The sequence below is a fragment of the Aotus nancymaae genome, unplaced genomic scaffold (assembly GCF_030222135.1).
Source record: "Aotus nancymaae isolate 86718 unplaced genomic scaffold, 86718_ANA_hifiasm-v0.15.2.pri h1tg000004l, whole genome shotgun sequence".
NCBI classification, from domain to species: domain Eukaryota; kingdom Metazoa; phylum Chordata; class Mammalia; order Primates; family Aotidae; genus Aotus; species Aotus nancymaae.
Window position 1 is genome coordinate 67830882 of NW_026988415.1, and position 14286 is coordinate 67845167.

At 38.7% G+C, this 14286-nt stretch overlaps 1 protein-coding gene across 2 annotated transcripts in view; it reads left to right on the plus strand.

The window, feature by feature from the left end:
• The window catches only part of ZDHHC15 (zinc finger DHHC-type palmitoyltransferase 15), a 137209-nt gene extending 128502 nt beyond the window's left edge, over nt 1-8707 (plus strand). For both annotated transcript variants that reach the window (XM_012455771.3, XM_012455770.3), the window contains one exon: nt 7530-8707. Coding sequence is in view for 1 of the 2 variants with exons in the window: in XM_012455770.3 (XP_012311193.1) it covers nt 7530-7588 (59 nt within the window). In the remaining variant the exon portion in view is untranslated. The remainder of the gene's footprint in view (nt 1-7529) is intronic.
• Nucleotides 8708-14286: the final 5579 nt, after the last annotated feature.

Sequence of the window (14286 nt, forward strand, 5' to 3'; positions counted from 1 at the left end):
GAAGCAACCTAAGTGTCCATCAACAGATGAATGGATAAAGAAAATGTGGTACATATATACAAAGGAGTATCACTGAGCCATAAAACAGAATGAGATCCTGTAATTTGCAACATTGATGGAACTGGAGGTCATGTTAAGTGAAATAAGCCAGGCACAGAAGGAAAAATTTCACGTTACCACTTATATGTGGGAGTTAGAAATTAAAACAAACTCATAGAGTTCAATTTTCCCATACTTATGTGTGGGAGTTAAAAATTAAAACAATTGAACTCATGGAGTTAGAGAGTAGAATGATGATTACCAGAGACTGGGAAGAATAGTGGAGGAGTGAGTGCTTGCAGGGAATTGGGGATTGTTAATGGCTATGAAAAACAGAAAGAATGAATAAGACCTAGAATTTGCTAGCACAATAGGGTAACTATAGTCAAAAATAATTTAATTGTACATTTTAAAATAAAGGTATAATTGGATTGTTGGTAACACAAAGGATAAATTCTTAAGGCGATAGATACCCCATCCACCAAAATCTGATGATTATGCATTGCCTGCATGTATCAAAATATCTCATGTAATACATAAACATATATACCTACTATGTACCCATAAAAATTAAAAATTAAAATACATTTAATAAGCTATTTTATGCAATTTTCCATCATTATAAGTTTATGAATAATAACACTAAACATAAATCTTTCTTCTCATTTATAATCATTTCCATAGCATAGAATCCTAGAAGCAAAATTACTGGTATAAATTTTTTAAAGGGTCATTGGATAAGGCCAAATAGTTTTCCAGAAAGTTTAATAAATAGCTACATGAGCGCCTGCTATATGCCAGATATCATTTCAGGTAGATTATATTATACCAATTTTACAAAAGAATAAACTAAGATCCACTGACATTATTTTTCTAGAGTTATGGAGATAACAAGAGGCAAAGTTAGAATTCAGATTCATAATTGCTCAATTCCAAAGCTCTTGTTATTTCCATGTGGATTTCAAAAATAGTATTTTTGAAGCATCAAATTATATAGTTACTAAAGAAAATGTGGAAAATGCGGATCCAAGATGGCCACTTAGGAGGAAGTCGGGATTGCAACTCTGAGAGAAGGCGCAGAGGGTGAGTGGACGCCGCATTTCCAAACGGACTTTTACTGCCCACAGACCAGGAGATTCACAGGAGGAAAAGCCCCACGGGTCGCCAGCACCGCTGGTTTGAGCGGAGTGGCCGCTCAGCCTACGCCCTGGAGCGGGCGGCAGTGGCTTCTTATGCAGAGCAAGAGAGACAGAGTTCCCTCTGAGCCAGAAAGGGGAGCTGAAGCAGGGAGCCAAGCCAGGAGACCCCCAGGCAAGGAAGCGCCACGAATCTCAGAGCCGCTGCTTCGGCTGACGCAGCGGCACACAGGGCAGCGGATTTTAACTGCCCACAGACCAGGATATTCACAGGCGGAGAAGCTCCCCGGGTTCCCAGCGCCGCTGGTTGGACCGGAGCAGCCGCTCGGCCTGCATAGGGGGCGGGGAGCAGCGGCTCCTTGAACAAAGTGAACGAGACTGTGTCCCCTCTGGGCCAGCAAGGGGAGCTGTGGCAAGGAGGCAAGCCAAGAGATTACCGGACAAAGAGGGCCCCTCTGGAAACACGGCTGAACCCGGGACGGTCCAGCTCTGTGTGGGAGGGGCGTCCTCCATCGGGAAACACCCTGCAGTTCCCGGGGAAATTTTCCATAACCAAGACAACCCGCCACTACAGAGACTCCGTCACTACAGGGGCGGGCCAGCATAGCAGAAGCAGTTCTAACTACACCCACAGGACTGCAGGGAAGCTCACAGGGAAGCTGGGCGGAGCCCACAGCAGCTCAGCGAAGCCTCTGCAGGCTGAGTGTGACTAGACTGCCACCTTGTGGACAGGGAAAACGGTAGCAACACAGCTGAACAGCATAAAGCCCTAACCCCCTGGGCCAGAACACCTGGGGAGAAGAAAAGGGGGTTTATGAGTTCAGCTGCTGCAGACTTAAAATTACCAAAATCAGAAAGACAGCAACTACAAAGTCAATAGGCAGATAAATCCACAAAGATGGGAAGAAACCAGCGCAAAAAGGATGAAAACACCCAAAACCAGAACACCTCTCCCCCTACAAGGCAGCATAACTCCTCACCAGCACGGGAACAAGACTGGACGGAGAATGAGTGTGATGAAATGACAGAATCAGCTTTCAGAAAATGGATAATAAGAAACTTCTGTGAGCTAAAAGAACATGTTCTAACCCAATGCAAAGAAACTAAGAACCTTGAAAAAAGACTTGATGAAATGCTAACGAGAATGGACAACTTAGAGAGGAATATGAGTGAATTGATGGAGCTGAAAAACACAACACGAGAACTTCGCGAAGCATGTACAAGTTTCAACAGCAGAATTGACCAAGCAGAAGAAAGGATATCAGAAGTTGAAGATCAACTCAATGAAATAAAACGAGAAGGGAAGATCAGAGAAAACAAGGTAAAAAGGAATGAACAGAGTCAACAAGAAATATGGGACTACGTGAAAAGACCTAATCTACGTTTGATAGATGTACCTGAATGTGACGAAGAGAATGCATCCAAGCTGGAAAATACTCTTCAGGATATTATGCAGGAAAACTTCCCCAACCTAGCAAGGCAGGCCAATATTCAAGTCCAGGAAATACAGAGAACACCACAAAGATATTCCTCTAGAAGAGCAACCCCAAGGCACATAATCATCAGATTCACCAGGGTTGAAATGAAGGAGAAAATACTAAGGGCAGCCAGAGAGAAAGGTCGGGTTACCCACAAAGGGAAACCCATCAGACTCACAGCAGATCTCTCAGCAGAAACCCTACAGGCCAGAAGAGAGTGGGGGCCGATATTCAACATCCTTAAAGAAAAGAACTTTCAACCCAGAATTTCATATCCAGCCAAACTAAGCTTCATAAGTGAAGGAAAAATAAAATCCTTTGTGAACAAGCAAGTACTCACAGATTTCATCACCACCAGACCAGCTTTACAAGAGCTCCTGAAGGAGACACTACACATAGAAAAAAACAACCAGCACCAGCCACTCCAAAAACGCACGAAATGGTAAAGAGCAGCAACACAATGAAGAATCTGCATCAACCAATGGGCAAAACAGCCAGCTAGAATCAAAATGAGAGGAGCAAACTCACACATAACAATATTAACCCTAAAGGTAAATGGACTAAATGCCCCAATCAAAAGACACAGACTGGCAAATTGGATAAAAAGCCAAAACCCATCAGTGTGCTGTATCCAGGAAACCCACCTCACATGCAAGGATACACAAAGGCTCAAAATAAAGGGATGGAGGAAGATTTACCAAGCAAATGGAGAGCAAAAAAAAGCAGGAGTGGCAATCCTCATCTCTGATAAAATAGACTTTAAAGCAACAAAGATCAAAAGAGACAAAGAAGGACATTACATAATGGTAAAAGGATCAATACAACAAGAAGAGCTAATGATCCTAAATATGTATGCACCTAATACAGGAGCACCCAGATACATAAGGCAAGTTCTTAAAGACTTACAAAGAGACATAGACTCCCACACATTAATAGTGGGAGACTTCAACACACCATTGTCAATATTAGACAGATCAACGAGACAGAAAATTAGTAAGGATATCCAGGACTTGAACTCAGACCTGGAACAAGCAAACCTAATAGACATTTACAGAACTCTCCAGCCCAAATCCACAGAATATACATTCTTCTCAGCACCACATCACACCTACTCTAAAATTGACCACATAATTGGAAGTAAATCACTCCTCAGCAAATGCAAAAGAACGGAAACCATAACAAACAGTCTCTCAGACCACAGTGCAATCAAGTTAGAACTCAGAATTCAGAAGCCAACCCAGAATCGCACAGCCTCATGGAAATTGAACAACTTTCTCCTGAATGTTGACTGGATAAACACTGAAATGAAGGCAGAAATAAAGATGTTCTTCGAAACCAACGAGAACGAAGACACCACATACCAGAATCTCTGGGACACATTTAAAGCAGTCTCTAGAGGAAAATATATAGCAATAAGTGCCCACATGAGAAGAAAGGAGAGAACTAAAATTGACACCCTATCATCAAAATTGAAAGAGCTAGAGGAGCAAGATCAAAAAAACTCAAAACCTAGCAGAAGACAAGAAATAACTAAGATCAAAGCAGAAATGAAGGAGATAGAGACACGAAAAAGCCTACAAAAAATCAATAAATCCAGGAGCTGGTTTTTTGAAAAGATCAACAAAATAGACAGACCACTAGCCAAACTAATAAAAAAGAAAAGAGAGAATAACCAAATAGATGCAATAAAAAATGATAAAGGGGATATCACCACAGATGCCACAGAAATTCAAACCATCATCAGAGATTATTACAAACAACTCTATGCACATAAATTAGAAAACCTGGAAGAAATGGATAAATTCCTGGACAGTAGTCTCCTCCCATGCCTAAACCAGGAAGAAGTCGAAACCCTGAATAGACCAATAACAAGGTCTGAAGTCGAGGCAGCAATTAAGAGCCTACCACCCAAAAAAAGCCCGGGCCCAGATGGTTTCACAGCCGAATTCTACCAGACATACAAAGAGGAACTGGTACCATTCCTACTGAAACTATTCCAAATAATCCAAAAAGAGGGAATCCTTCCCAAATGATTTTATGAGACCAACATCATCCTAATACCAAAACCCGGCAGAGACTCAACAAGGAAAGAAAACTACAGGCCAATATCCATGATGAACATAGATGCAAAAATCTTCAATAAAATACTGGCAAGCCGATTACAAGAGCACATCAAAAAGCTTATCCACCATGATCAAGTAGGATTCATCCCGGGGATGGAAGGCTGGTTCAATATACGCAAGTCTATAAATGTAATTCACCATATAAACAGAACCAAAAACAAAAACCACATGATTATCTCAATTGATGCAGAGAAGGCCTTCGACAAAATTCAACAGCCCTTTATGCTAAAAACCCTCAATAAACTAGGTATCGACGGAATGTATCTCAAAATAATAAAAGCTATTTATGACAAACCAACAGCCAATATCATACTGAATGCGCAAAAACTGGAAGCATTCCCTTTGAAATCTGGCACTAGACAAGGATGCCCTCTCTCACCACTCCTGTTCAATATAGTACTGGAAGTTCTAGCCAGAGCAATCAGACAAGAAAAAGAAATAAAGGGTATTCGATTAGGAAAGGAGGAAGTCAAATTGTCTCTATTTGCAGATGACATGATTGTATATCTACAAGACCCTATCACCTCAGCCCAAAATCTCCTGAAACTGATAAGCAACTTCAGCAAAGTCTCAGGATACAAAATCAATATGCAAAAACCACAAGCATTCCTATACACCAATAACAGACTTAAAGAGAGCCAAATCAAGAACGAACTGCCATTCACAATTGCTACAAAGAGAATAAAATACCTAGGAATACAACTAACAAGGAACGTAAAGGACCTCTTCAAGGAGAACTACAAATCACTGCTCAACGAAATAAGAGAGGACACAAACAGATGGAGAAACATTCCATGTTCATGGTTAGGAAGAATTAATATCGTGAAAATGGCCATACTGCCCAAAGTAATATACAGATTCAACGCTATCCCCATCAAGCTACCAATGACCTTCTTCACAGACCTGGAAAAAACCACCTTAAACTTCATATGGAACCAAAAGAGAGCCCGCATAGCCAAGTCAATTCTAAGCAAAAAGAACAAAGCGGGAGGCATCACACTACCGGACATCAAACTCTACTACAAGGCTACAGTAATCAAAACAGCATGGTACTGGTACCAAAACAGAGATATAGACCAATGGAACAGAACAGAGGCGTCGGAGGTGACACAACATATCTACAACCACCTGATCTTTGACAAACCTGAAAAAAACAATCAATGGGGAAAGGATTCCATGTTCAATAAGTGGTGTTGGGAAAACTGGCTAGCCATATGCAGAAAGCAGAAGCTGGACCCCTTCCTGACACCTTACACTAAAATTGACTCCAGATGGATTAAAGACTTAAACATAAGACGTAACACCATAAAAACACTAGAAGGAAACCTAGGCAAAACCATTCAGGACATAGGTGTAGGCAAGGACTTTATGACCAAAACACCAAAAGCATTGGCAACAAAAGCCAAAATAGACAAATGGGACCTAATCAAACTCCACAGCTTTTGCACGGCAAAAGAAACAGTCAATAGAGTGAATCGGCAACCAACACAATGGGAAAAAATCTTTGCAGCCTACCCGTCTGACAAAGGGCTGATATCCAGAATCTACAATGAACTAAAAAAGATTTACAAGAAAAAAACAAACAAGCCCATTCAAAAATGGGCGAAGGATATGAACAGATACTTTACAAAAGAAGACATACATGAGGCCAACAAACATATGAAAAAATGCTCATCATCACTGGTCATTAGAGAAATGCAAATCAAAACTACATTGAGATACCATCTCACGCCAGTTAGAATGGCGATCATTAAAAAATCTGGAGAAAACAGATGCTGGAGAGGATGTGGAGAAATAGGAACACTTTTACACTGTTGGTGGGAGTGTAAATTAGTTCAACCATTGTGGAAAACAGTGTGGCGATTCCTCAAGGACCTAGAAATAGAAATTCCATTTGACCCAGCAATCCCATTACTGGGCATATATCCAAAGGATTATAAATCGTTCTACTATAAGGACACATGCACACGAATGTTCATTGCAGCACAGTTTACAATAGCAAAGACCTGGAACCAGCCCAAATGCCCATCGATGATAGACTGGACAGGAAAAATGTGGGACATATACACCATGGAATATTATGCAGCCATTAAAAAGGAGGAGTTCACATCCTTCGTAGGGACATGGATGAACCTGGAAAACATCATTCTCAGCAAACTGACACAAGAACACAAAATCAAACACCACATGTTCTCACTCATAGGCGGGTGTTGAACAAGGAGAACACATGGACACAGGGAGGGGAGCACTATACAGGGGGGTCTGTTGGGGGGGAGGGGGGATAGTAGGGGGGTGGGGAGTTGGGGAGGGATAGCATGGGGAGAAATGCCAGATATAGGTGAAGGGGAGGGAGGCAGCAAATCATACTGCCATGTGTGCACCTGTGCAACAACCTTGCATGTTATTCACATGTACCCCAAAACCTAAAATGCAATTAAAAAAAAAAGGAAAATGTGGAAAATGCAAATAGAAAGTAGAGAAAATGAAAATAAATTACCCATGAATCCACCACTTTCAATAGTTCAGTGTATTTCCTCAGTCTTTTTTCAAATATAATTTTGGGTGTTAAAAATAACTATAGCATTGTATGTGTAATTTTATATCCTGCCTTTTTCACTTAACGTTTTTCAATGCTGATCTATAATCTTCATAAATGTAATTTTAATGGTCACATATGATTCTCAAGTGGGTGTTACCATATGAATATTTACAGTTGTTCAGCTCATCTGTGAATTTCTTCTCTTCCTTCCCAGGACTCACCATCTCCATCTCCTATGAGGCTTACAGAGTTCAGTGTTGGAAATCATTGTAATCTTCAAAATAAGTCACCGTGTTGGACTGAAACCTTCAAAATTTGAAAGAACTCCATCAAATACTTGCTGTGCAAATGTTTCTGGACTTCACATTATTTAATTTGCTGACCAAAATCCCATTTGGTATTTGGTAGCAGTTAATTCAAACCAGTTTTTTTGTTTCTTCATTTCCCCTGCCCCAATCCATGAAAGCCTAAATGTAAAATATATCTTTTCATTCATCGTATCAGGTAAAAGGTAATTCAGAAAATTTCCCTGGAGTCTTTAATTTTTCCACAAAGGTTATTAATCACATAATAGGGCCTTTTGGGTGTTGAAGGGAATCAGACTACATTTGCTGCTTATGTGCATGTGTATTTGTGAACATATACAGCATATCTATACAAAATTCTGCTATAGTGTGAAAATTAAGGCTAAAACCTGATTATGATTTTTCTGTAAATAGCAACTCAAGTATTTGCTAGACTTTGAACCATCACTATATCAGGTATCTCAATTTTGGGATGGTGATTGAATACACTGACCAAGGTCCTCAAATTGGGACTTGAACAACAATGTAAAACCTATTCCATCACAAACTTTCCTGAAAGCACCACAGCTAACCCATAAGATGAAAATCAGGACTTACACTTTATTAAATATAATAATCAGTGTTTTAAAGATTTCTAATGTCAGACTGCGGTAGAATTCTCCAATTACTTTTATTCATTTATCTGCTACCTAGTTTTATTTTATCCTTTATGAATTATTTAATGATGAAAGAAAATCTATAAGCCTAAGTTATGGCCCATAGGTTTTGTTAAGGGTTTTCAGAGTGATTTGGGGTTTTAATTTTAATACCTTTCATAAGGGTAAAATTTCACAGCTGACAGCCTGAGGATTAGCACTAAAGAGCTGTGTTTTCATAGCAGGGATTATTGTACAGACAGTGATAACCAAATAGTAATATGCCAATTCTTTGTTCCTTTATTTTAGCTTCAATGGTAGCTAAGCCATTAAGACAGTTTGCATTGATTTCCCCATTTATTTATAATCAGCCTTTCTTGTAGTCCTAGTGCCTGAATCAATGAGTGTGAATACTAGTACTGCTTCTTTATAATAATAATATCTTAAGAGTATTGATGTCTTTAATTTTTTCAACCAGCAGTCTACTGCCCAGCTGCTAACAATAAAAGCTCCAACTCTTACAGGGATCAGTGGGAATTAGAGATATCTTTCAGATATCAAGTAATTGAGCTTCTAGAGGGATGGTTTGGTTTACTAACTTATCCTCCCTGAAATATTTTTGAGTAAAATCTTGTTGATCTGGACCCCTAGGTAATTTTGACCAAGGTGAGACTTTTGGCATAAATTAAATGGATTGTGGTCAGCATTACATTTGAGAGAATACTAGACATGACTACATTTATTAGGGCCAATGACTGTTTCTCAAACTCAGAAGCTAAAAAGCAGCCTAGAAGACTATGCACACACTGGGTTTCATGATGAAGTCTTATATATTCAGATGGAAAAACATTTCCCCTTCCAGTCTTTCTCAAAATACTCTCTTGTTTGAGTTTCCCTTGATAGTTTATTTGGCCATCCCCTTGGTCTTATGACAGACAAACTTTTTCTTCTATTGATATAGATATGCACCTGTTTCTAAATGTATGGCCTTTACTTCCTACACAGCCAGTAGGCCTCAAAGTAATCTTCCTCTTTCCCATTGGTTATCTTTTGCCAAGCATTCAGGCAGAGCAGCTGTTAACTATGATTCAAAGTCATAAAAACATCAAGAAATTATTTAATGCATACAGTGTATCAGCACTCAACTCCCACAGAAGTGGGAGTCACAAAAGATAGTGTCAGTTAACTATAAGGAAGTTCTGGAAAAGTAAAGCTCAGGAAAACTATAATGTAAAGCTGATTGTTTAGTGTCTTACAGATTTACACTGTCTTTAAACGGCCAAATAAATCAGGGTTTTACCAGGGGGCTCACAGAAAAATAGAAAACCTATTCCTATCTTAGCATTTTGGTCTCATTGGTTTATAGACTCTGATGATATCTCTATCCATGGATCATCTGAGCACTGAATAATGTACATAGATAACCAAATGGTTGATTATTGATCGAGAATACAAAGTTTTGTTTAGTAATTAGCACACCCTGATCTGGCTTCTTTGCTTGGTTTTCCTTGGAGCCCTGTCCAGTAACCTCTGTGGAATCTCATTCCCTAATCTTTGATCTTCATTTTCTCCATTTGCAAAATGAAGATACTCATTGTTATGATCCGATTGCTGAAAGGTGCTATGTAGCATTCTAGTGCTTGTATATGTCTTTAATTATAGGACTGGAATGAAAAGTTTAACCATAACAATATTTCTAAGCAAAATTGTGTGCTCCATTCTTTTGTCCCTGCTTAATTGCTGATTTATTCTTGCAGAACTTCGAGGACTTTGTTAATGTTATTCCATTCATTCCAACAGTGTCCTCAGAAAGAGCCAGAATAAAATATCTTCCCCATGATACAGCTGGAAAAATTAAGGGGAAAAGCGATTAAGTGGCCCCCAGTTGAACACAGCTGTCTTATGCAGGGCTCAAAATTATCATGTCCAGTACACTGTTAAAGTAACTTGGCTTCCCAGTACTGGAATTGTCATGGAGCAGTTAGAATTTTGAGATTAATTACAATAGGATCACATTCTGAAAGAGTCACATTTTGTCAAAAATCTGAAAAGTATGCAATTTGTACAACTCTTACTGGTGATAGGAATGCAATATGTGCCTCTTTCCCCCACTGGCCCCATGTGACAAACATATCTTTCACACTATGTGGTATCAACCAGTGCCATTACCTCCTGTGGCACCCATAGAGCCCACTCTCAGGGCAGACATTGCCAAGGTAAAGAATGCTCTCCATGTTTATGCCAAATTGCACAAAGTATAGACATTGAGGTTAATGGAGATTTAAGCACAATCCTAGAAATTAAGTTTTAAGAATATTGAATATACATTATTGTAACATGAACCTAAAACTTAACAGGGCCCAAATTCATAGGAAAGTAACAGTCATTGAAAGCCTATTCTTTTCACCTCTCATCACATATATCTACATACACCTATGCACATTTACACACACACACACACACATTTTCTGCAAAGCAGGAGCAAATACTTTAAAAGAATGATTCTCTGTCTTCTCCTTTTAGAAAAAGAGTCTAAGAATCACAGCATGTGAAGAAGAACATTCCATTTATACATTCCAGAATCTCTGCTCTCAGAGTAGCTAAGAGATTCAGTACAAAAGATATTCTGTGCAGAAGCACAGAGGGCATCTAACAAGATTGTCAGGCCCTTGCGCGAGATCCATATTCTTAGAAAATTAATGAGTTCCATCTAGCTAGGAATTGGTTGATGAGGTATGGTACATGTGTATTTCTTTAACCATAGCTGTAATGTACCATACTAAATTGTAGCCTCTTGCATGTGGGTATTATATAATAATGAATGGATGGCTCCTAATAGCATGCAACTCATGACTGTTTACTTCTCCAAAAGGGCTAGGTCTGTTTCCTGCACAGTGTTCAAAATCATTAAATATGTTCTTTGTACCAGGATGGTACATAGCCATCAGCAGAGTGAGTTAAAACCAACAGTGAATTCAATATATCAAGAAATAGATTGTTAGTAGAGAATGGCATTAAAGAAAAAAAAACAATTAGATAAGATGCATTCAAGGAATAATTACTTTCACTCTGCTGGCTAAATCAGTGAAGGAACACAGAAGGAAAGCTGACAGTAGATCTTGGTAATATATGAACTATATTGGAGTGCCAGAAAAGGAGACCTTAGTAGTTAAGCTCAAGTTACCAATTTGCTACATTTTTTTTCCCACCAATCTGCTCAAAGTGATTGTATATAGTATTCTTAAAACCATGTGTCTTTCTGCAGAAATATTGACAAATGCCGGCCAGCTTTATCTTCCTATATCCTTTACTAAAAGTATATACATATAATTTTAGGGTTTTTTCCTACATTGTGGCTTTGTTAAATAATGTTGGCAAACCCTAAAGTTTCAGACTACTCTAATGGAAGTTTCTATATATCTAATTTCATGGGGGTATAGTGACGTTTATTCACTCAGGTTGATTGGTATGTTTGGTATGTAGACTTCTCTGTAACATCTCACCTTCTGAACAGCCCCCTTCCATGTGTTCAGTATTTCTGTCTTATGTTCTTACATAAATTTGAATTGGGAAATTAGCTGCAACGGCTTTTAGATAGAAAGCTGAGCAGTCTGGTGGCACTTAATCGTTCAGTCTCTACTCAGCCTCACACATCTTTTGCCTTTCACTCTGCCATTGTGATAAAAGGAAAAAGAAAAAAAATTTTTTATGTGACTAAGGGTGAGGTAAACTCTGATTTGCTTTTTCTTACACTGAAGACTGTTGTCCTATTCTCCAGATGCATGTCACCTGAAAAAAAGATGCATAGAGGGGAACAACAGACACTGAAACCTATCAGAGGGCAGAGGGTGGGAGGAAGGAGAAGACCAGAAAAAATAACTAATGGGTACTAGGCTTAATACCTGGGTGATGAAATAATCTGTACAACGAACTCCTGTGACACAAGTTTACCTATATAACAAACCTGCACGTGTACCTGTGAACTTAAAATAAAAGTTAAAATAAGTATAAACAAAACAAAACACACTTAAAAAGAAACACAGTAGCCCACTTACTCTGAAGTCATACATTACCCTCAGAGAAATATTTGAGGAGACCCTCATTAAGTAAGCCCCAAATAAGGTTTCCCTCAATTGACGCATGATTTGCAGAAAAAGTTCTTTTCAGACAGAATTTAGAAAGCCCCCAATTAGCCAACCAAGAGGGCAAAAACATTGAAAATACAGAACATTGAAAGCTGAAGTTTGGAACAGTCATTGCTGACTTTCTGAATAATTAATGGAGAACTTGAATCACTTAAGAGAGGCCCAACCCATAGAGGTCAGGCTTAACACAAAACAAGAAAACAAAATTTTTTATTCTAGCTAAGCTTTTTTTTTTTTTTTTTAAAGTACTTACATTTTTCTAGATAGAGACCTCAAATATTTCTGCAGAAAATCCCATTTCATTTATTCCAATGAATCAGTTACAATCCACTCATACTATAAAGTATTACTGGAAAGAGGTCCCAATACAGACCCCAAAAGAGGGTTCTTGGATCTCATGCAAGAAAGAATTTGAGCCGAATCCATAGAGTAAAGTGAAAGCAAGTTTATTAGAGAAGTAAAAACACAAAAGAGTGACTACTCCATATGAAGAGCAGCCCTGAGGGTTGCTGGCTGGCCACTTTTACGGTCATTTCCTGATTATATGCTAAAGAAGTGGTGGATTATCTATGAGTTTTCAAGAAAAGGGGTGGGCAATTCCAGGAACTGAGGGTTCCTCCCATTTTTAGACCATATAGTGTAACTTCCTGACATTGCCATGGTATTTGTAATGGTGCTGATGGGAGTGTCTTGTAGCATGCTAATGCATTATAATTAGCACATAGTGAGCATTGAGGACAACCAAGTCATTTTCACTACCATATTGGTTTTGGTGGGATTTGTCTGGCTTCCTTACCACATGCTATTTTATCAATAAGGTCTTTGTGACCTGTATCTTGTGCTGACCTCCTACTCATCCTGTGACTTAGCATTCCTAACCACCTGGGAAATGCAGCCCAGTAAGTCTCAGTCTCATTTTATCCAGCCCCTATTCAAGATGCAGTCACTCTGATTCAAATGCCTCTGATTTATTTTCCCCTCCTTTTTATAAGAGAACACTTAATCCTAAGGTTTGTAGAACAATGAAGATCCATCTTCTGTAACTTTTTCAGGCTGAATAGGGGGTGATGATATTCCTGTCTAACTATTAGGGTCTCCTGTAGTTGGGGTTGAGAGGAGCTCAGTCAAAAAGTGTCAGTATGGTGAATGCCATTTATTGCTCTGATAAAAGGTGATATCTGGAATATTAAAAAGTGCTTAATTTAAAGAAAACATTTAGTAAGTTTATCCTGCATTTTTACAAAAGGGAACAACAGCAATACATTCCACAACAATAAAGCAAAATAAATAATACTATCCCAAGTAAACTAAATAAGGAGGTTTTCCAGGAACTGGGAAACTGTTGGAGCCAAGCTGATATGGGGTTGCCAACTGATTCCAGTGTACCCAGACTTAGAATATAGATCCAGATTTTTAACTACTCTCCCTCTTGTTTCTTCTGCAACAGTCAGAGATTACTGATTGGTTCACAGGAATAAGCAGGTTAGTCTAAATTACAGGAAAAAAAAACTGAAAAACAACTTATGAGACTAGAATCTAATAACAGGTGTATCATAGCTCTTGAAAAATATTTTTTCTCTCCAGTTTCCCATTTTTACTAAAGAAAATTGTAATAGCACCAATTCATTTGTAAAAATAAGCCTTAGTTTTATAATTGGCCTGAATATTTGTATAAAGTACAGCAAGAATAATTTTTTAACATAGGCTTTTAAAATTGGCTTTGATGAAACTCTGTTCCATAAAGAATCTCAGATATGAATGTTCTTAAAGCCGAGCCCAGCCATGGGTTTGTACCCTCAAATACCAATGAGGTAAGCAAATTTTTCTCCTCTTGAGTTCCCAAGATAACTTGAAGCTACTGAACCTATCAGAAAGTCACATTCTTT